General features: G+C 36.6%; 1 protein-coding gene across 1 annotated transcript in view; it reads left to right on the top strand.

Moving 5' to 3' along the window:
• LOC126700769 (single-strand DNA endonuclease 1-like) overlaps positions 1 to 18680 on the top strand; it is a 55632-nt gene that overhangs the window by 30429 nt on the left and 6523 nt on the right. The window contains exons 2-9 of the mRNA XM_050398956.1: positions 2486 to 2643; positions 3018 to 3130; positions 3219 to 3280; positions 3780 to 3831; positions 3977 to 4049; positions 4145 to 4218; positions 4891 to 4950; positions 5071 to 5242. Of these exons, the coding sequence (XP_050254913.1) occupies positions 2486 to 2643; positions 3018 to 3130; positions 3219 to 3280; positions 3780 to 3831; positions 3977 to 4049; positions 4145 to 4218; positions 4891 to 4950; positions 5071 to 5242 (764 nt within the window). The remainder of the gene's footprint in view (positions 1 to 2485; positions 2644 to 3017; positions 3131 to 3218; positions 3281 to 3779; positions 3832 to 3976; positions 4050 to 4144; positions 4219 to 4890; positions 4951 to 5070; positions 5243 to 18680) is intronic.

The raw sequence follows: 18680 nt of genomic DNA, 5'->3' as shown, positions 1-18680 counted from the left end.
ATTTATAGTAAAAAGACTACTATCTTAGGTATCAAACTCATAATTCATTTCATATCCATGAGAAAGACCTAAAAGTACTAAATATTCCTAACAATTGATCACAATATTTAGTACTAAATATTCCCAATAATTAATCAAAATATTAATTTTAAAAAAAACTTAGCATATTATCACAATATTTACACTAACAAACAAAACAAATATTCCCATATGTTGTAATAACATAATAATCACAATATTTGGTACTAAATATTCCCAATAATCACAATATTTGTAGTTATTTTCTAAAAAATCCCCAATGACTCCATTCTTTTTGCCTTCTTCTAATCCCCTAAAAGCCTAAAGGGCTATGGAAATGGACAGCGTTTGCTCTCTTTTTATTTTTAAAGTCTACTCCTTTTTTCCTAACTTGGAATGTTACAAACAGTAACAACACCAAATATTTGTAAAATTTTCACAAACTATACGTGCTCGTGCTGCACCATCCTTACACATTCATTCATTCATGGTCATGGTCATGACCATGTGTTTATCACATAGATTCATGTTACAATTTTACTGTTGCAACTTCCTTAAAAAAAATAAATAAATAATTGGATTTATAAGATTTTGAGCTTCGAACCTTTAGCCAAAAAAGTTTTATACATTCTCTTAAATGAAAAAATAAAGATAAAAAGGAAAAAATTGCATATCTAGAGTACTCAAATTTTCACATAATAATCACAATATTTGGTACTAAATATTCCCAATAATCACAATATTAATTTTCTTAAAAAAAACTTAGCAAATAATTTAATCACAATATTTACACCTAACAAAAAAAAAAATCCCCAATATGTTGTAATTTAATCACAATATTTACACTAACAAAAAAAAAATTCCCCAATATGTTGTAATTTAATCACAATTATTTACTAAATATTCCCAATTATTAATCATAATATTACTAGTCATTATAGATATTTTTTCTTAAGTAGATTCATGATCTTATATAAATGTGTCCTAATATTAATTAAAAAAAAACTAGCAAATAATCACAATATACTAACAAATAAATTAATCACAATATTTACACTAACAAATAAGAAAAACAAAACTTTTCCTAATATGTTCTAAATTTTTCTTTAAAAAAAAAAAAAAATCTAGCAAATAATCACAATATACTAACAAATAAATTAATCACAATATTTACACTAACAAATAAGAAAAACAAAACTTTTCCTAATAGTTCTAAATTTTTCTTAAAAAAAAAAAAAAAACCTAGCAAATAATCACAATATACTAACAAATAAATTAATCACAATATTGGCACTAACAAATAAGAAAAACAAAACTTTTCCTAATGTGTTCTAAATTTTTCTTTAAAAAAAAACCTAGCAAATAATCACAATATTGTAAAAATATTACCTGAGAGTGTTGAGTGAGATGAGTGTTCTGTGAGTGCAAGTGAGTTTAGGAAACTTGTTTCATAGAGGTAAGAGCTAAGTGAGTTTGTGAATATAGAGGTTGAGTTTCTGAATATGGAGAACATATTCCCAATATAGAGAAGTTATGAGACCCCACGGCAAGGAAGGACAAGTCCAGCTGGGACCCACAGACACGTGGAGGGTTAGGGACTGATGCTGCTATGGGGGGACTGTTATGCCCACGTGATGTTGCTGCTGTGGGGAGCTGATGCTGCTGTGGGATGGGAATGATGAGACAGGAACTGATGGAATGATGCTAGTAGTGTTTGATACAAAGAAATCGAGTCCAATGGACTCGGTTTCTAAGCTTAAAAAACGAGTTCATTGAACTCGGTTTCAAAGCCTTGAAACCGAGTTTATTGGACTCGGTTTCTAGGCTTTGAAACCGAGTTCAGTGAACTCGTTTTTTAAGCTTAGAAACCGAGTCCATTGGACTTGGTTAGGCTTTGAATAGTACTACTCGTAGGCTTATTTGTACATACATTTGAATTCTCTTGCTTCTTTGGTTTTTGTCAATTTTCCCTGCACCTTCTGATCAATTGCAATCACATATTGAGATTCATTTTTTCTTCTTCTCATCAATTGCAATCACATATTGAGATTCATTTTTTCTTGTTGAGTGTTGGAACGAGTGGTTTTGCACACAAAGAAACCGAGTTCAAAGGAGTCGGTTTCTAAGCCTAGAAAACGAGTCCATTGGACTCGGTTTTCAAGCCTGGAAACCGAGTCCTTTGAAGTCGTTTTCTAGGCTTAGAAACCGATAGCTTTGAACTCGATTTCTGCCTACGTGGCCACTCCACCACCTCAGCTGCTGGAAAATAATAAAATAAAAAACCCAGAAATCGACCCCTCTTAACTCGAATTGCTAGAAACCAAATTAGTTTGAAACGTTTCCTAACTAATGATATTGTTTGGGTTTTGTTGTTATTTTCTAAAAAATCCCCCAAACAGACCGTAATGGTTATTTTTATTTTGGGATTTATGTTTGGTTTCTTAAATTTTGAATTATGGGTTTTTAGGAACAAGAGGTTGTGCATAGATCTCTCTTGCTGGATGATTCAGCTTCAAAACGTTAGCAAATCACACTCTTGTATAAAACAGAAGGTTTATCTCAGAGGTCTCTTTCACCACCTCAGAGCTCTCATTGCTGTTAATTGCACCATTGTTTTTGTTACAGGTACTTAATTCATATGCTTTTGTCCTTCTGGGTTTTTTCAATTCTGTCATTTACTTTTAAAACTAGATGTGTGTTTTTAATTTAATCCTTTACTTGTTGTGAAGATTGGGTTTTTGGTTTTTTGTCAAAGAATGACTAATGGGGCACTTGATTTTTAGGAATAGTTTGCATAGATGTTTGTGTTGGTGATTTTTCTTTTTTAAAATGAGACTCTTATAATGTCACTGTTCTTTGTATACACACTATGTACATGGGATTTGGCCCCTTTAGTGTTTAAGTATATGAAAACAGTTTATTCAGTTAAGATGTCATTGCTTTCAGAGCATAGCATTTGACTACATATCTTAATTTTAAGTCATCTTTGGTGCCTGTAGATGGATCCATTCCTGCTATTAAGTTATCAACTTATAGACGCCGCCTAAATTCAGGAAGTGAGGTGAGAAACCTTGTGTGCAGATGCAATCACTGTATGTTGTTTACTTTCTTTTAAACTTATTTTGGGTCCCATTTTTTTTTTTTTTTTTTTTTTGTGTGGAAAGTTCTTCATACTAACTTGATTTGGTCTATGAAGGTAGGTTACTCAAGATGATAGAAACTTGCAAAATTTTACCTCTCTACGAAGAAATATGGGATCTGAGTTTTCATGCATGATAAAAGAGGCTAAAGTTTTGGGCATGGCACTTGGCATTGCTTGCTTAGTCTACTGTTAAAGTAAATTTTTTTAATATAGGATTATAGAAGCAAGAGCTCACTAGTTTAATGGGTTTAATGAATAAAAAAGTGTAACAAATGGAAACCATAAGAATGAAATAAATAAATAAATAAAAATTATTTTATCTTATTAATCTAACCAATCTTGAAAAAAAATTTCTTGTCTAATCTAGACTTTTCATGTCTTATATGGTTTATTTTGCATGATATTATGGTAAATCATGATGCACCACTTTATTTAATAAAAATATATATGGGAATATGTTTCCTTAAAAGGGGAGAGAAGGGCTTCGATTCATGGAAATGCTTTTGTGAAAAAATGTTAGCAACCCCCCCCCCCCCCCCCACCCCTTTTTTTCTTCTATTGTAAACCAAAAGACCTGGACTAACTCTATATGTTTTTAATTTATTTTTCTAAAATTTAGGATTGAGGAAGCTGAAGCACAGTGTGCATTGCTGAACTCAGAATCGTTATGTGTGAGTACACTTTTTACTGTTAGTCATGTCAGGATTATTCCATAGGAGATGCATACTATGCACTATCATATTCTCATCATAAAAAATCACTGACATTGTTATCATCATTATCATTTTTCATTAACATTACTATAATGACCATCAGGATGGATGTTTCACTTTGGACTCAGATGTCTTTCTTTTTGGTGCAAGGACTGTGTACAGAGATATATGCCTTGGTAAGTAGATTCATATTTGGTTGCATATTGAAATTCCTTAAGAGTAACTTGTTTTTTTTTGTACTAATTATGCTTCCATTTTGCTAATAAATTAGGAGACGGTGGTTATGTCACTTGCTATGAAATGAGAGACGTAGAGAGACAGCTTGGATTTGGAAGGAACTCATTGGTAAGTTTCTAATTGTGAATGTAAAATATTTATGAAGCTTTTTAGAAAAAAAATGATAATTCCTTTGCTATGCAATTGATTAACAATGAGAACAACCAAGCCTTAGTCCCAATTGTTTTGAGCTTGGCTATGGATCCTTAACAGATTAGTCACGGTCGGCTATATGTATACTTTTCTGCCATAGGCAAGTGCATCCATAATACTTAGTAATATCTTCAAAGTTTATCGTTCACCTGATGCAATGATAATGAGCAACTTTGAGAGAAGGACAAAAGGGTGATACTAAGCTGCAAAAGCATTTACATCTTGGCTTTAAGACATGACAAGCCCTCCTTCAACTCCTTTAAGAAACTACATTCTTCTATGTTACAAGACCTGAAATGATATAGCTCTGTTTTAGGAATTGTTGTTCGTGAGAGCTTCTCATATGGAACTGATCACGTGTGTGTGTGCGCGCGTGTATGTTTGTGTGGATGCATGGGTGTCCAGCTTTGTCTCAATAATATTGATCACAATCTGCTTCATTTTCTCCTTAAGAAATGGCATTTATAAAATCTTTTATCTAAGTTTCTACTTTTATATATTCCATTTGAGTCAAGCTTCCTCCACTTGTAACAAGCTAGTGACTCGGTAACTTTTTGGATAAGTAATTCAGTAACTTGTGATCTTCAGATTACCCTTGCACTACTTCTTGGCTGTGACTACTCTCAAGGAGTTCATGGTCTGGGTCCTGTAAGTTCTAAACCCGTTCTTTCTCTTTGGTGGACTACATTCTTCTTTGTGTACCTATCAGATCTCATTTAGAATGGTGAATGGAAGCTTATGCTGTTGTACCAAAATTTCCATCTTCAGAAGTCCGCTTGTCAGATTGTTAAATCAGTTGGAGACAATGTTGTCCTTCAAAAAGTTGCCTCTGAAGGACTGTCCTTTATAAAAAAGAAAAGAAGTTCAAAGAAACAGGGGGCTGTTTCCAAGTGCAATAATAGCAAGGAGAACTCACTGGATCATGATATGAATGTTAATGGTGAATTCTAGAAACCTTCTATAGTTCATGACAGGCCTGCATGTGGTTCTATTATGCTGTTTTGAAACTTTTTTGCAAGCTAATGAACTCTGTCTCAAATGACACTTTCTCCTCCAATAAGATTGGGTGGAGGGTCAGGTTATGGGTACAAAACCCACTAGGTGTAAGTGTGTGCAACAACAATAACCAAAATAATAACAAAGCCTTAGTCCCAAATTTCGGGTTGGCTATGGATTGTCAACAAATTAGTCAAGGTTGATCACATGTATTATTTTCCTCCATTTTATTTTATTGGTCTTTGTAACTTCCTTAATTGACATTTATGTTTTACTGCTTCTACTAATGTTTTTATTTCTTTTTTTTGGGGGGGGGGGTGTTTAGGTTTACAATTTAGTTGTGATTGAGTAGCAGTATAGGATAATGATTTTTGATCTTTGAGAAAAAAGGTTGTGATAAAATTGGGTTTTTGGGTGACTTTAATAAATCATTTATAAAATGCTTTAGTAGGTATTTTCTAACACAAAAAATAATTGCTATATATATATATATATATATTTGTGTGTGTTTGGACTTTTTGCGGACATTTTTCTCATGCTTTTATAGGATTTGCATCATAACTGAGAGACCTGTTTTATCTTCTAGTTATATTTATATAAAAAAAAAAAAAATGTGAACAGGGGTAGAGGAAGACCTAAAATATCGTTGGTAGCCAAGGAGGGTAGTTGATTTTTTATCTGGGTGGAGGATTTGATTTGGGATGCACTATTCGGTGATTTGGAATTTTTCACTGTTATGTTTGATGTGGCTAGAGGTCGGGACATGGTGCGATGACAAGTGTCTTTCACCAAAAGTTACAAGTTGTAGTGTTCAAGTCCAAGAAACTCTCCAAAACAAATTAGGAGTAAGGCTACCTACCATGATCTCTCCAAGATGCCTGCAAAAAATGGGAGTTTTGTGCACTGGGTATGACCTTTTTAAAAAATTATTAAAAAAAAAAAATTGATGTGGCTATTGTGGAAGGAGCTCAATGACGTAGGACAACCAGAACAAAACTGAAACAACAATAAAATAAAGGGATATGACCTAGGATTCAACACCTAGGCCTTACTTGGAGTCAGCACCAAGTAGGGAAACCACTAGGAGTCAGCACTAAGTAGGGAAACCACTAGGAGTCAGCACCTAGGGTGGACCTGGAGTCAGCACCAGATTAAAGAAAGACCAAACGGCCATTGTTTTCATTCATCAAAATATCAACTATCTCCTCAAGGAGTACAATAGATTGCTTATAAAGGATTACTAAACCCTAGTTTTAATTAGATAGGAAACTCTAATTGCCTTATTACGAAAATAACCTTGCTTCCAAATTAAAATATTAATAGCCTAATAAACTACTAGGACCTAAAACATAAAAAATAAAATTGACTTGCAAACATAAATAATACTAAATAAAAATCTTCTTGCGTCTCCCGCATCATTCTCCTCTGGTTGGAGAAAACTCGATCTCAAGTTTTAAACCATTGAAGGATTAAGATGCTGACAAATAACACTTGCTTCAAGTCTGAAATCACCTTAGGGAGCACAGGGAAAAGAAAAACTTTGAATTCCACCACATCAAACTCATTTGGAATAACAAAATTAATATGTGAAATCAGTATAATCTCTTCTTAAACCTTATGAACCATAGGAAGTACTGTGGTTTTAACCTCTTTGACTTCACCAAGATAAAGATCTTCAAGGACTGTGGAGGGTTGATTAGAAGCACGTTCAACAACTTCAACTTTCACATCATGTGCACCCTTAAGCTTGCTGGGTAGTTTTTGAGTGGGTGCCATTATCTTTTCTGGCTGGGCATTAATCCTAATGATTATTTGCTCCCCCAATGTCCATGAAATAGGTGAAACATTCTAGTTTGCCTTTCTTACAATAGCAAAAAAGTGAACTAAGAAGATCCAAGGAAATGTCTTCACTTTCATTTATGACCAGACTCATAATTGTTTCCATGGTTGAAAGTATAGCAGGTGGATGGTTGGACCTAATCATCTTCAAGAAACTTTGAAACATCTCAACAACCAATGCATCACACTTAAGATCCAACATCACCAAGCATAACTTGACCTTTGCAATGGTATCAAGAATTGAAGTCACCTTCTTATAAGAGCGAGTAGACACATGAGACATATTTTCACATGCTGCCACAATAAATTGAAATTGATAGTTTTTAGACCCCTTAAAAACACAATTGGATTAACCTAGGTAATTAGCCAAGTTGTTACTTAGTCCAAATTCCAAATCTAGGTTATCACAATCAAACAATCATATCATGCATAGCAGCGGAAAGATAAATAACACAAAGATATGATCACCTAGGAAACCAAACAGGTAAAAATCTGGAGAGAATTAAACCTAGTTATCCTCAAGGTAAACCTGAATCCACTATCTTGAAAGAATCGAAGTTCATACAATAAGACTTACAAGCCCCCACGCTCGACTTCTTATTGCTACCCACCAGTAGAACTTACTGACACGACCACGTGCAAGCTCCGAATCCACGAACTTCTTCTTTCTTGGATTCTCCAGCAAGTACAAGCACACCCGCTTGTGTTTCTTTAAGCTCTTTAGTGCAGCAACTAAATGATCATCAAGCTCTTGAACGAATCTCCTTCTTGATAATCCTAAGCTTGTGTAAAGGAAAGCTCCTCGTAGATCTCACAAGAGATTTCATCAAACAGCAATATGAGCAACAATAAAATGTGGTTAGGATTTGCCTTTTATAGCTAGGGCAAATTAGAAAACCCTAAACGTTTTAAACAAACTAGGGCTAAGTAGAAATTTTGCAGAAAAACACCTCTGATCCGATTTTCGATTGATCGAGCCTAAACTTCGATCAATCGAACCAAGCCGAGAAGCTTAAATAATCCTGCAACAGCTTATTCCAACTTTACATAAATGAATCAACTTGGAGTAAGTCTAAACACGACTAAACATATTGTTTTGATCATGATTTGCCAACAATACACATTAGAGTTCTAAATACATAAAATCCTAAGTCTTTAGAACCTAACAAACTCCTCCTTTGGCAATCCGTGACAAAACACAACTAGAAGCTCAAAGTGTACAAAGAAAAGCCCTTTTACAAAAGTAATGCTCATAAAAACATATTCAATCCTAACTACTATCCATCAGTTGCAAGTGTAGACAGCAATTCAATTGAATCAACCTGTATATTTCCTGAAACGCTAAACAAAATGCATAACCGCATGTGTGACAGAAAAAACAAAAACAGTAAATCAACAAATATGCAAACTAACTCTCCCCCTAAGTTAGATACATCAAAAACAATGTTAACTCCCCCTAAACAGAACATTCTTGTATTTTCCACACATATTCCCATATTTCATCTAAATCTCCCCCTTTTTGTCATGAATTGACAAAGATAACTCAAACAAAGAGTAACAAAGGTCAAGAGAAAATAGACAATCAAGGGTACACAAAACAATTCAACTCTATAGAAAATAGAGACAACTCCCCCTACGAAGAGCAACAACTCCCCCTATGAACAACAAGGATTAAAAACAAGCTTCTCCCTCTATAAAAATAGGAAACACAAAACAAGTGTTGGGAAAAGCAGTTTTGTGGAAAAATTTAGGAGGTGGGGAAAAATAAAAAACACACAAACCTAATTTAAAAAAATAGGTTGAGGATACACATGAAAAAATATATTCTCTCTTTCAATAAACGCAAACTTGACACTATGTGACCCATAAACAGTTGCATGAGTAGAGAAAATATTTGCACATTGATTATCCATCATATCTCTTAAGAAAAATATTTTTTGCAGTTCACACATAAAAATAGCATATACTAAAAAGAACATAACTCAAAAATTAAGCAATCAATTTTTAAATCAAGTTGAGTACCCAATTTAGCAAAGTGTATGCATGCTATGTGTGAAAACAATGAGAGATATGACTGTAAAACTGCAAGATGGATACAAAAAAAATGCAATGCATGTGAAACCTAAACATAAATAATGCAAAAAAAATTGGTCAAACACTTAAAAACCGAAAACTTTTCAGTTTTGATCGGTCAATCAGTTTTTGAAAAACATAGCATTTTAATGCATAAACTCCTCAAAGCACATTGTATTATGAATAAAATGCATGAGTATGAGATGAAAAGTTTTTCAAAAACACTGGAATTCAACCCAAATTTTCCAAAAAAAAAGATTTTTAATCAATTTGTCCTCAAAACTCAAACATTAAAGACATTTTGCGTCAAAATCCAGGAACATGTAATCTTGGATGGTTACAACAAGATCACACACAATATAATGTACCAAGTTTAGCAAAGAGTAACTTGTGTAGTGTGTGCAACTAGCAAAAACTTGAGATACATGTGAGGTGATATGTAAATAGAAATCAAGCACAATTTCTACAAAATTCATCACATAGAATTTGAAAGAGACTATCACCTAAAGAGTTGCATCATATAACTCCCACATCTCCTACAAAACAAGCTTGCAATCATGTAAGTTTCTTGATTTGTCTCATATTGTACACAAATTTTAATTGATTGATTTAACATTAAGTCCAATAATGTACACACCAATTTTAACATTTAAACCGAGGCTACACCTTATGTTCTTTTTGTGCAAGTGCTACACTTTCTTAAACACAAAATCTTACGATATGTACTAAGGTGTTCATGATTGACTAGTAAACAGTGGTGAGATGGTTATTTATGCCTTTCTCAAAAGGTTCAAGTCCGACAATCAAAGACATGTGACTTCAAGATCAAGACAAAGTGATCAAAAACTATAAAATCTTCCCACACAACATGCACTATAAAGTTCAAACTAGTAAAGTGCAATAAAAGAAACTCATCCAAACTAAACAAGGTACATAAACATGTTATGTAAATATAATATGGCCAATCCTTGATTATAAATCCAAGATGTGAAATACAAAACACAAAAATCTTTTTGGTTTAAAAAAATTATGACCAAAAACAAAAAGCACACATTATGCTAAATGAACAATGCAAATGTAATGCATGACAATGTTTAACTAAGTTATAGAGGGTACACTAACAAGAAATAACAATTTCTTAATTGATCCTTGAGTACATGTACAAACTAGTACATACTCATATAAAATCAAAAATAGCTTAGCACTTATATAACACATACTATTCAAGTTTCTCTACAATGTCAAGCATGTTCTAAATCAAGAGAGATATATCATCATTCGTGTAATCCTCAAGAAAAATAAAACTAGATACAAAATAAAATATTTTTGTCTTTTTGAAATTTTCAATATTTTTGGATTTAAAAAAAAAAAACAAAACAACCAAAAACAAAAAACAAAACATGTCCACAAACAATTGAAAGAATTAAATCAGGGACAAGTCAGCAACACTCACCTTGGAGAATCTTTTCTCACCCATATAGCATGAGTCTTCGGCTTTGTAGGTGAAAATCCATGAGAAGCAGAGTGTATTTGAGGGATTACACCAATCTCCTGAGAAAGACTGAAATCCTGCAAATTCTTTTCACAAGCCAACAAGCTCAAATTTTTCAAAAGAATATGAAACAATTTATATGGACTTATGGCAGGAGAAATACTATCACATATCCTAGATTGAAACACAGAATGCTTAAATTTCAGTTTATGACAATTTGGACGAATGTGACCATGGACACCACAAAAGTGGCAGACATGAACAAATTTAGAAACATCAGTATTCCTAGTGGGGTTTTTGGTCACAGGCTTTGGTTCTTGCTTCAACAAAGAACAATTTGGTCTAATATGACCAACAACACCACAAAGGTGACAGATAGGCACAAAAACAGATTTATTGTGCTCTCTAACAATAGGTTTAGACTTAGGTTTAGAAACTTCAGCATCTACATCAGAACTTTTATCTTTGTCTAACCTGTCAAAATAAGCATTTTCTTTATTATTCCTCTTGAAAGGAGGAATATAAACTTTCTCAGTTTTAGGTTTAAGAGAAATAAAAACACTTCTGTTATCAACAGCAGGCTTGGTACTAGTCAAATTTTTATTTTTAGCTTTAGATTCAACTAACTCTTATTCCAAACTTTTCATCTTCTCATCTTGAGAGGAAATTTGATTTCTCAAAAATTCATTATTTTTATTAGATTCATCTAATCTAACATCCAATTCCCTTTTTTCAAGATTAGCCAATTTTAACTCTTTCTTGAATTTCTTACCAATTTCCATAGATTTCAATAATTCCTTACGAAGAGTTTCACAGGCACCAATAAAATCAACAGAAGCATGAGCAGAAACATGATCAGAAAGACACTTCAAATTATCCATGACAACAGGGGTCAAGGATCAGCTCTTAGATCAAAAGATCTAAAACAAAAGAGCAACCCACTCTGATACCACTTGATAGTTTTTAGACCCCTTAAAAACACAATTGGATTAACCTAGGTAATTAGCCAAGTTGTTACTTAGTCCAAATTCCAAATCTAGGTTATCACAATCAAGCAATCATATCATGCATAACAGCGGAAAGATAAATAACACAAAGATATGATCACCCAGGAAACCAAACCAGTAAAAATCTGGGGAGGATTTAACCTAACTATCCTCAAGGTAAACCTGAATCCACTATCTTGAAAGAATCGAAGTTCATACAATAAGACTTATAAGCCCCCATGCTCGACTTCTTATTGCTACCCACCAGTAGAACTTACTGACACGACCACGTGCAAGATCCGAATCCACGGACTTCTTCTTTCTTGGATTCTCCAGTAAGTACAAGTACACCCGCTTGTGTTTCTTTAAGCTCTTTAGTGCAGCAACTGAATGATCATCAAGCTCTTGAACGAATCTCCGTCTTGATAATCCTAAGCTTGTGTAAATGAAAGCTCCTCACAGATCTCACAAGAGATTTACACAAATAGCAATTTGAGCAACAATAAAACGTGGCTAGGTTTTGCCTTTTATACCTAGAGCAAATTAGAAAACCCTAAACGTTTTAAACAAACTAGGGCTGAGTTGGAATTCTGCAAAAAACGCCTCTGACTCGATTTTCGATTGATTGAGCCTAAGCTTCAATCGATCGAACCAGGCCAAGAAGCTTAAATGAATCCTGCAACAGCTTATTCCAACTTTACATAAATGAATCAAATTTTGAGCAAGTCTAAACACGACTAAACATATTGTTTTGATCATGGTTTGCCAACAATACACATTAGAGTTCTAAATACATAAAATCCTAAGTCTTTAGAATCTAACAGAAATATTTCCTTCATTTGCTCATCCTTATATGGGGCATCTGGTGCTGTTATTCTTGTAATCTCAATAATGCAAGATACAACTGAAACCTTCACATCCATTTCAGCATGTCTCAAAAGTTTATTATTGATCAAAGCCTTTATTGAGGGAAAAAGTGCATCTCGCATTGATTTGGATGGTACTTGCTCCACGTATGCTAACAAATTTTCAATTTCATCAAGAAGAGTAAGGAGGTCATCAATGGAGGAAGGAGGGTTAAGGAGTCGATTCCCAGCCTCCTTAAGCTACTTTTCAAGTTCACTATGAAAGGAAGTCTTTTTTTTTTTCTTTTTTTTTTTTAGCTCAGACTTAGGGGCACAAAACACAGAGATTGAAAGTTGAAACTAATGTTATGATTTTTTTTTTTTTTTTTTTTTGTGTGTGGGGGCCGGGTCTTCTACTTTTAGGCTCTGCTTGGGAGTTTATAAAGAAATGGAATGGAATGATCATAAGGGAATGGAAAGGAATGGAATGCATTTAAGTTAGGTAAAAGAATGGAAAAGAATAGAATGGAATAGAATTAAGTAACCTTGATTGGATGTTTTAAAATAAAGGAATGGAAAGTGTGGGGCCCGGCAATTTATGACCCCGGCCCATGTTTGCATTGGGGTCCAGATCTTGGGCCGAGGAGGATTATGGCCGAGGATAGGCAATAAAAAGTCCAAATGGCCTGAAGGCGCCGCCGAGGATGGTTCCGTCCTCGGCATCTTCGATATCCCCCTGGAGGGAAGGGCAAAAGAGGGTATAGGAGCAGTTCCAGAGAAAACCTAAAAATATCTATGACAATAAAGAAGGAAACGTTAGATAGCGTAATGACCAAGGATAAAAGGAAAGCTGCCATATTGCCATTCATTACTCTGCTCCTGACAGAACCATACTCTCAACTGTTACAACCACCCCCAACCACTTTAGGTATGGGGGACAATCAGTCCTCCCAACCATGACGTCCTAAGAACAAGAAGAAGAACCAGAGCATAAAGCTCTCCAGACTCCTTAGATGATAATAACCGACGGAAGCTTCCACGACCCGTCATCCGGTGACCAAAACCTAGCCTTTCAAACCCACGCTCTATAAATGATATTGTTTGGGCCCCTCTTTTCGCATGAGCCCATAATTATCGCGGGGCCATCGCAAATCGAGCCCCTACAATTGGTGCCGTTTGTGGGAAGGCTTGTGTCTTGGCGCTGGTGGCGAGTCGAGAAAGTCACTTACACCATGTCCAACAGCCAGGCGTAGTGTTTTATCGTAAAGTCCCATTAGGGACTACGTTTGTTCACTAGGGGCTACGTTTCTACACTCGGGACTGCGCTTTGTAGCATCAGCAGCACAGATGATTCTAGGGATTTAGCCAAGGAGATGATCCCCTTGAAACAAGGGCCCGCGCCATAGCCGAGGGGATAATTCCCCAACTACTTATCAAAATCAAGTTTTGGACAGAACCAAGTTATTGCATGGTCCTCGGACTCAAACCTATGGGGAAACCAACTACTTATCAAAATCCAGTTTTGGACAGAACCAAGGTATTGCATGGTCCTCAGACTCAAACCTATGGGGAAACCAACTACTTATCAAAATCGAGTTTTGGACAGAACCAAGGCATTGCATGGTCCTCGGACTCAAACCTATGGGGAAACCAACTACTTATCAAAATCGAGTTTTGGACAGAACCAAGGCATTGCATGGTCCTCGAACTCAAACCTATGGGGAAACCAACTACTTATCAAAATCGAGTTTTGGACAGAACCAAGGTATTGCATAGTCCTCGAACTCAAACCTATAGGGAAACCAACTACTTATCAAAATCAAGTTTTGGACAGAACCAAGGTATTGCATGGTCCTCGGACACAAACCTATGGGGAAACCAACTACTTATCAAAATCGAGTTTTGGACAGAACCAAGGTATTGCATGGTCCTCGGACTCAAACCAATGGGGAAACCAACTACTTATCAAAATCGAGTTTTGGACAGAACCAAGGTATTGCATGGTCCTCGGACTTAAACCTATGGGGAAATCAACTACTTATCAAAATCGAGTTTTGGACAGAACCAAGGTATTGCATGGTCCTCGGACTCAAACCTATGGGGAAACCAACTACTTATCAAAATCAAGTTTTGGACAGAACCAAGGTATTGCATGTTCCTCGGACTCAAACCTATGGGGAAACCAACTACTTATCAAAATCAAGTTTTGGACAGAACCAAGGTATTGCATAGTCCTCGGACTCAAACCTATGGAGAAACCAACTACTTATCAAAATCGAGTTTTGGACAGAACCAAGGTATTGCATGGTCCTCGGACTCAAACCGAGTTTTGGACAGAACCAAGGTATTGCATGGTCCTCGGACTCAAACCTATGGGGAAACCAACTACTTATCAAAATCAAGTTTTGGACAGAACCAAGGTATTGCACGGTCCTCGGACTCAAACCTATGGGGAAACCAACTACTTATCAAAATCAAGTTTTGGACAGAACCAAGGTATTGCATGGTCCTCGGACTCAAACCTATGGGGAAACCAACTACTTATCAAAATCAAGTTTTGGACAGAACCAAGGTATTGCATGGTCCTCGGACTCAAACCTATGGGGAAACCAACTACTTATCAAAATCGAGTTTTGGACAGAACCAAGGTATTGCATAATCCTCGGACTTAAACCTATGGAGAAAACAACTACTTATCAAAATCAAGTTTTGGACAGAACCAAGGTATTGCATGGTCCTCGGACTCAAACCTATGGGGAAACCAACTACTTATCAAAATCGAGTTTTGGACAGAACCAAAGTATTGCATGGTCCTCGGACTCAAACCTATGGGGAAACCAACTACTTATCAAAATCAAGTTTTGGTCCTTGGACTCAAACCTATGGAGAAACCAACTACTTATCAAAATCAAGTTTTGGACAGAACCAAGGTATTGCATGGTCTTCGGACTCAAACCTATGGGGAAACCAACTACTTATCAAAATCAAGTTTTGGACAGAACCAAGGTATTGCATGGTCCTTGGACTCAAACCTATGGGGAAACCAACTACTTATCAAAATCGAGTTTTGGACAGAACCAAGGTATTGCATGGTCCTCGGACTCAAACCTATGGGGAAACCAACTACTTATCAAAATCGAGTTTTGGACAGAACCAAGGTATTGCATGGTCCTCGGACTCAAACCTATGGGGAAACCAACTACTTATCAAAATCAAGTTTTGGACAGAACCAAGGTATTGCATGGTCCTCGGACGCAAACCTATGGGGAAACCAACTACTTATCAAAATCAAGTTTTGGACAGAACCAAGATATTGCATGGTCCTCGGACTCAAACCTATGGGGAAACCAACTACTTATCAAAATCAAGTTTTGGACAGAACCAAGGTATTGCATGGTCCTCGAACTCAAACCTATGGGGAAACCAACTACTTACCAAAATTAAGTTTTGGACAGAACCACGGTATTGCATGGTCCTCGGACTCAAACCTATGGGGAATCCAATCACTTAAGGAGACTTTTGAGTTACCTAGTCCTCGGACCAAACACCAGGAAAAGGTTAAGGCTCGGAAAGTCATTAGGAAGATGGCAAGACTTCTTATTATTCAGCAACCGGCAAGTGCTGTTCATTTTGGATATCCTCGGCGATTATTTCCGACATGGTATCGAGCATTCCGTCATCACTTCGTCTAAGTTTGGGGTATACGACCCATTTTCAGGTCGGTCTTTTTGTACACAATGCTTTCTATTCGTACATAATATTATTCCTTGTCTTCAGTAAGGATTTTCGGCCCTAAGTATTGTTTTCTTGGGTCGCCATTGTCACGCAGGAAGACTCTAGTGAACCTATCTTGATACACTTTTCTTTTTTCCTAGTAAGGATGTTTGCCTCAAGTGTCATTTATTTAACTCGACGTTCTTACGCCGACTAGCTTCAATAAGCGCAGGGCAATTTCTTTTTATTAGCTGGGATTTGGGTCCCAGGCATCGGTCAACGCGTAAAAATATAAAGAATTCACGGGATAGTATGTCTATTCATGGCATAACCATTTCACAAATGAAGAAATAGAACATATGAAATAAAGCGATAACGATTTTTATTAATATAAAGAGGAATTACAACGTACAAAGTGGGGCTCAAACAAGCCTATACAGAGGGTGAATTACAAAAACGATAAAAAAAAAAAAAAAAAAACAAACAAACAAACAATAACTACAAGACAAATAAGCAATCCGAAGTCTTTTTAGGCTCATCTTCGAAGTCTTTCCAAACTCTGCCCCAGTAGCACCCATATTGAGAGGAGGACCTTCCTCGGAGGAAGAGAAAGAAGGAGGAGAAGAAGAGAAAGAAGGGAAAGCACCAGGATGGATCTGGTGATGGAAGAGAAGGGGTAGGAGAGGCAAAAGAAGACACCAGTAAAAGAAGAGAGGAAGAAACAGGGATACTTTGTCCCTGCATCAGTCCTGACTCCTAACACACGGGTGCCATGTTAGCTATGCTCATGAGAGAGCGGATGATACTGATGGTGGGGAACCTCAGCTCAGTCATGCCAGAAATGTGACGTGACGAGCCCTTGCCTCGGATTTTGGCTGAAGGGAGGATGAGGGGTATCTTGAGCCTCCGCCATCCCTGGCCTGACCGAACCATTTTGAGCTTTGGAGAAATAAACTGTTTCTGAGACTGTGGCGATCTTTTCATCTTCACTTCCATTTTCAAGATGTCGCACTACAAGTTGTGATTATACGGAGAAAGAAAACTCAGTGCAAAACTTAAGGGTTGGGGTTTTTGGAGAGGTCAAGAATCTTTACATGGGGGGAGAGTACCCTCTCATTTGGCTTCTTATACAGAAGGCGAGATCAGTGGCATTTAACCTGTACATATACCCAAGAAGCTCTGCGAGCAAAGTGGCGTCTGTTCAGCTTCCCAACGTCATCTGTAACTGTCAGCATTGATTGGCCTCGTAAAAGTGATGCATTAAAGATGCGTCTCGTCCACTGAAACGACGGGAGCGCCTTGTGCATAAATCTAGAAGAAAGCTTTGTGGTCTGGCGCATTTCCTAAGCAGATGAAAGGACGTCAGCATTAATAGAGGACAGAGCTAAACAAACCGTAATAAAGCTTGGCCTCACCAAAACCCTCCCCTCCAACCGAGAGGTCGGACAGCAGGATTTTGAGGGGCTATTGTGGGGCCCGACAATTTATGACCCCGGCCCATGTTTGCATTGGGGTCCAGATCTTGGGCCGAGGAGGATTATGGCCGAGGATAGGCAATAAAAAGTTCAAATGGCCTGAAGGCGCCGCCGAGGATGGTTCCGTCCTCGGCATCTTCGATATCCCCCTGGAGGGAAGGGCAAAAGAGGGTATAGGAGCAGTTCCGGAGAAAACCTAAAAATATCTATGACAATAAAGAAGGAAACGTTAGATAGCGTAACGAACAAGGACAAAAGGAAAGCTACCATACTGCCATTCATTACTCTGCTCTTGACAGAATCATACTCTCAACTGTTACAACCACCCCCAACCACTTTAGGTATGGGGGACAATCAGTCCTCCCAACCATGACGTCCTAAGAACAAGAAGAAGAACCAGAGCATAAAGCTCTCCAGACTCCTTAGATGATAATAACCAACGGAAGCTTCCACGACCCGCCATCCGGTGACCAAAACCTAGCCTTTCAAACCCACGCTCTATAAATGATATTGTTTGGGCCCCTCTTTTCGCATGAGCCAATAATTATCGCGGGGCCATCGCGAATCGAGCCCCTACAGAAAGGAATGAAAATGAATGGAATCTAAATAATCTTGTTTGGGAGCAACATGGTGGGAATGGAATGAAATCATTTTATGACAATATTACTATTAGACCCCTATTTTAAAATAAAGGGTTGAATATATAGGGGTATTTTGGGAGTTTTAGTAAAAAAATCATTAAATCTAATTTCATTCCCTCCCATTCCTCCCAATTTCGAGGGAAATGAAAATTTGAGGTTTTCAGGGAATAGAGAGGAATGAGTGTTCCCTTCTACTTAAAATCCAAAACAAGGGAATGAACTTTCCATCCCCTCCATTAAAACTCCCAAACAAGAGGGGGGGAAGAATATTCTAAAAATATTCTTTTCATTCCATTCCATTCCCTCCTCCCAAGAGG

The sequence above is a fragment of the Quercus robur genome, chromosome 9 (genome assembly GCF_932294415.1).
Source record: "Quercus robur chromosome 9, dhQueRobu3.1, whole genome shotgun sequence".
NCBI lineage: Eukaryota > Viridiplantae > Streptophyta > Magnoliopsida > Fagales > Fagaceae > Quercus > Quercus robur.
Note: the sequence above shows the minus strand (reverse complement) of the source record. Positions and strands in the feature narration are given on the sequence as shown.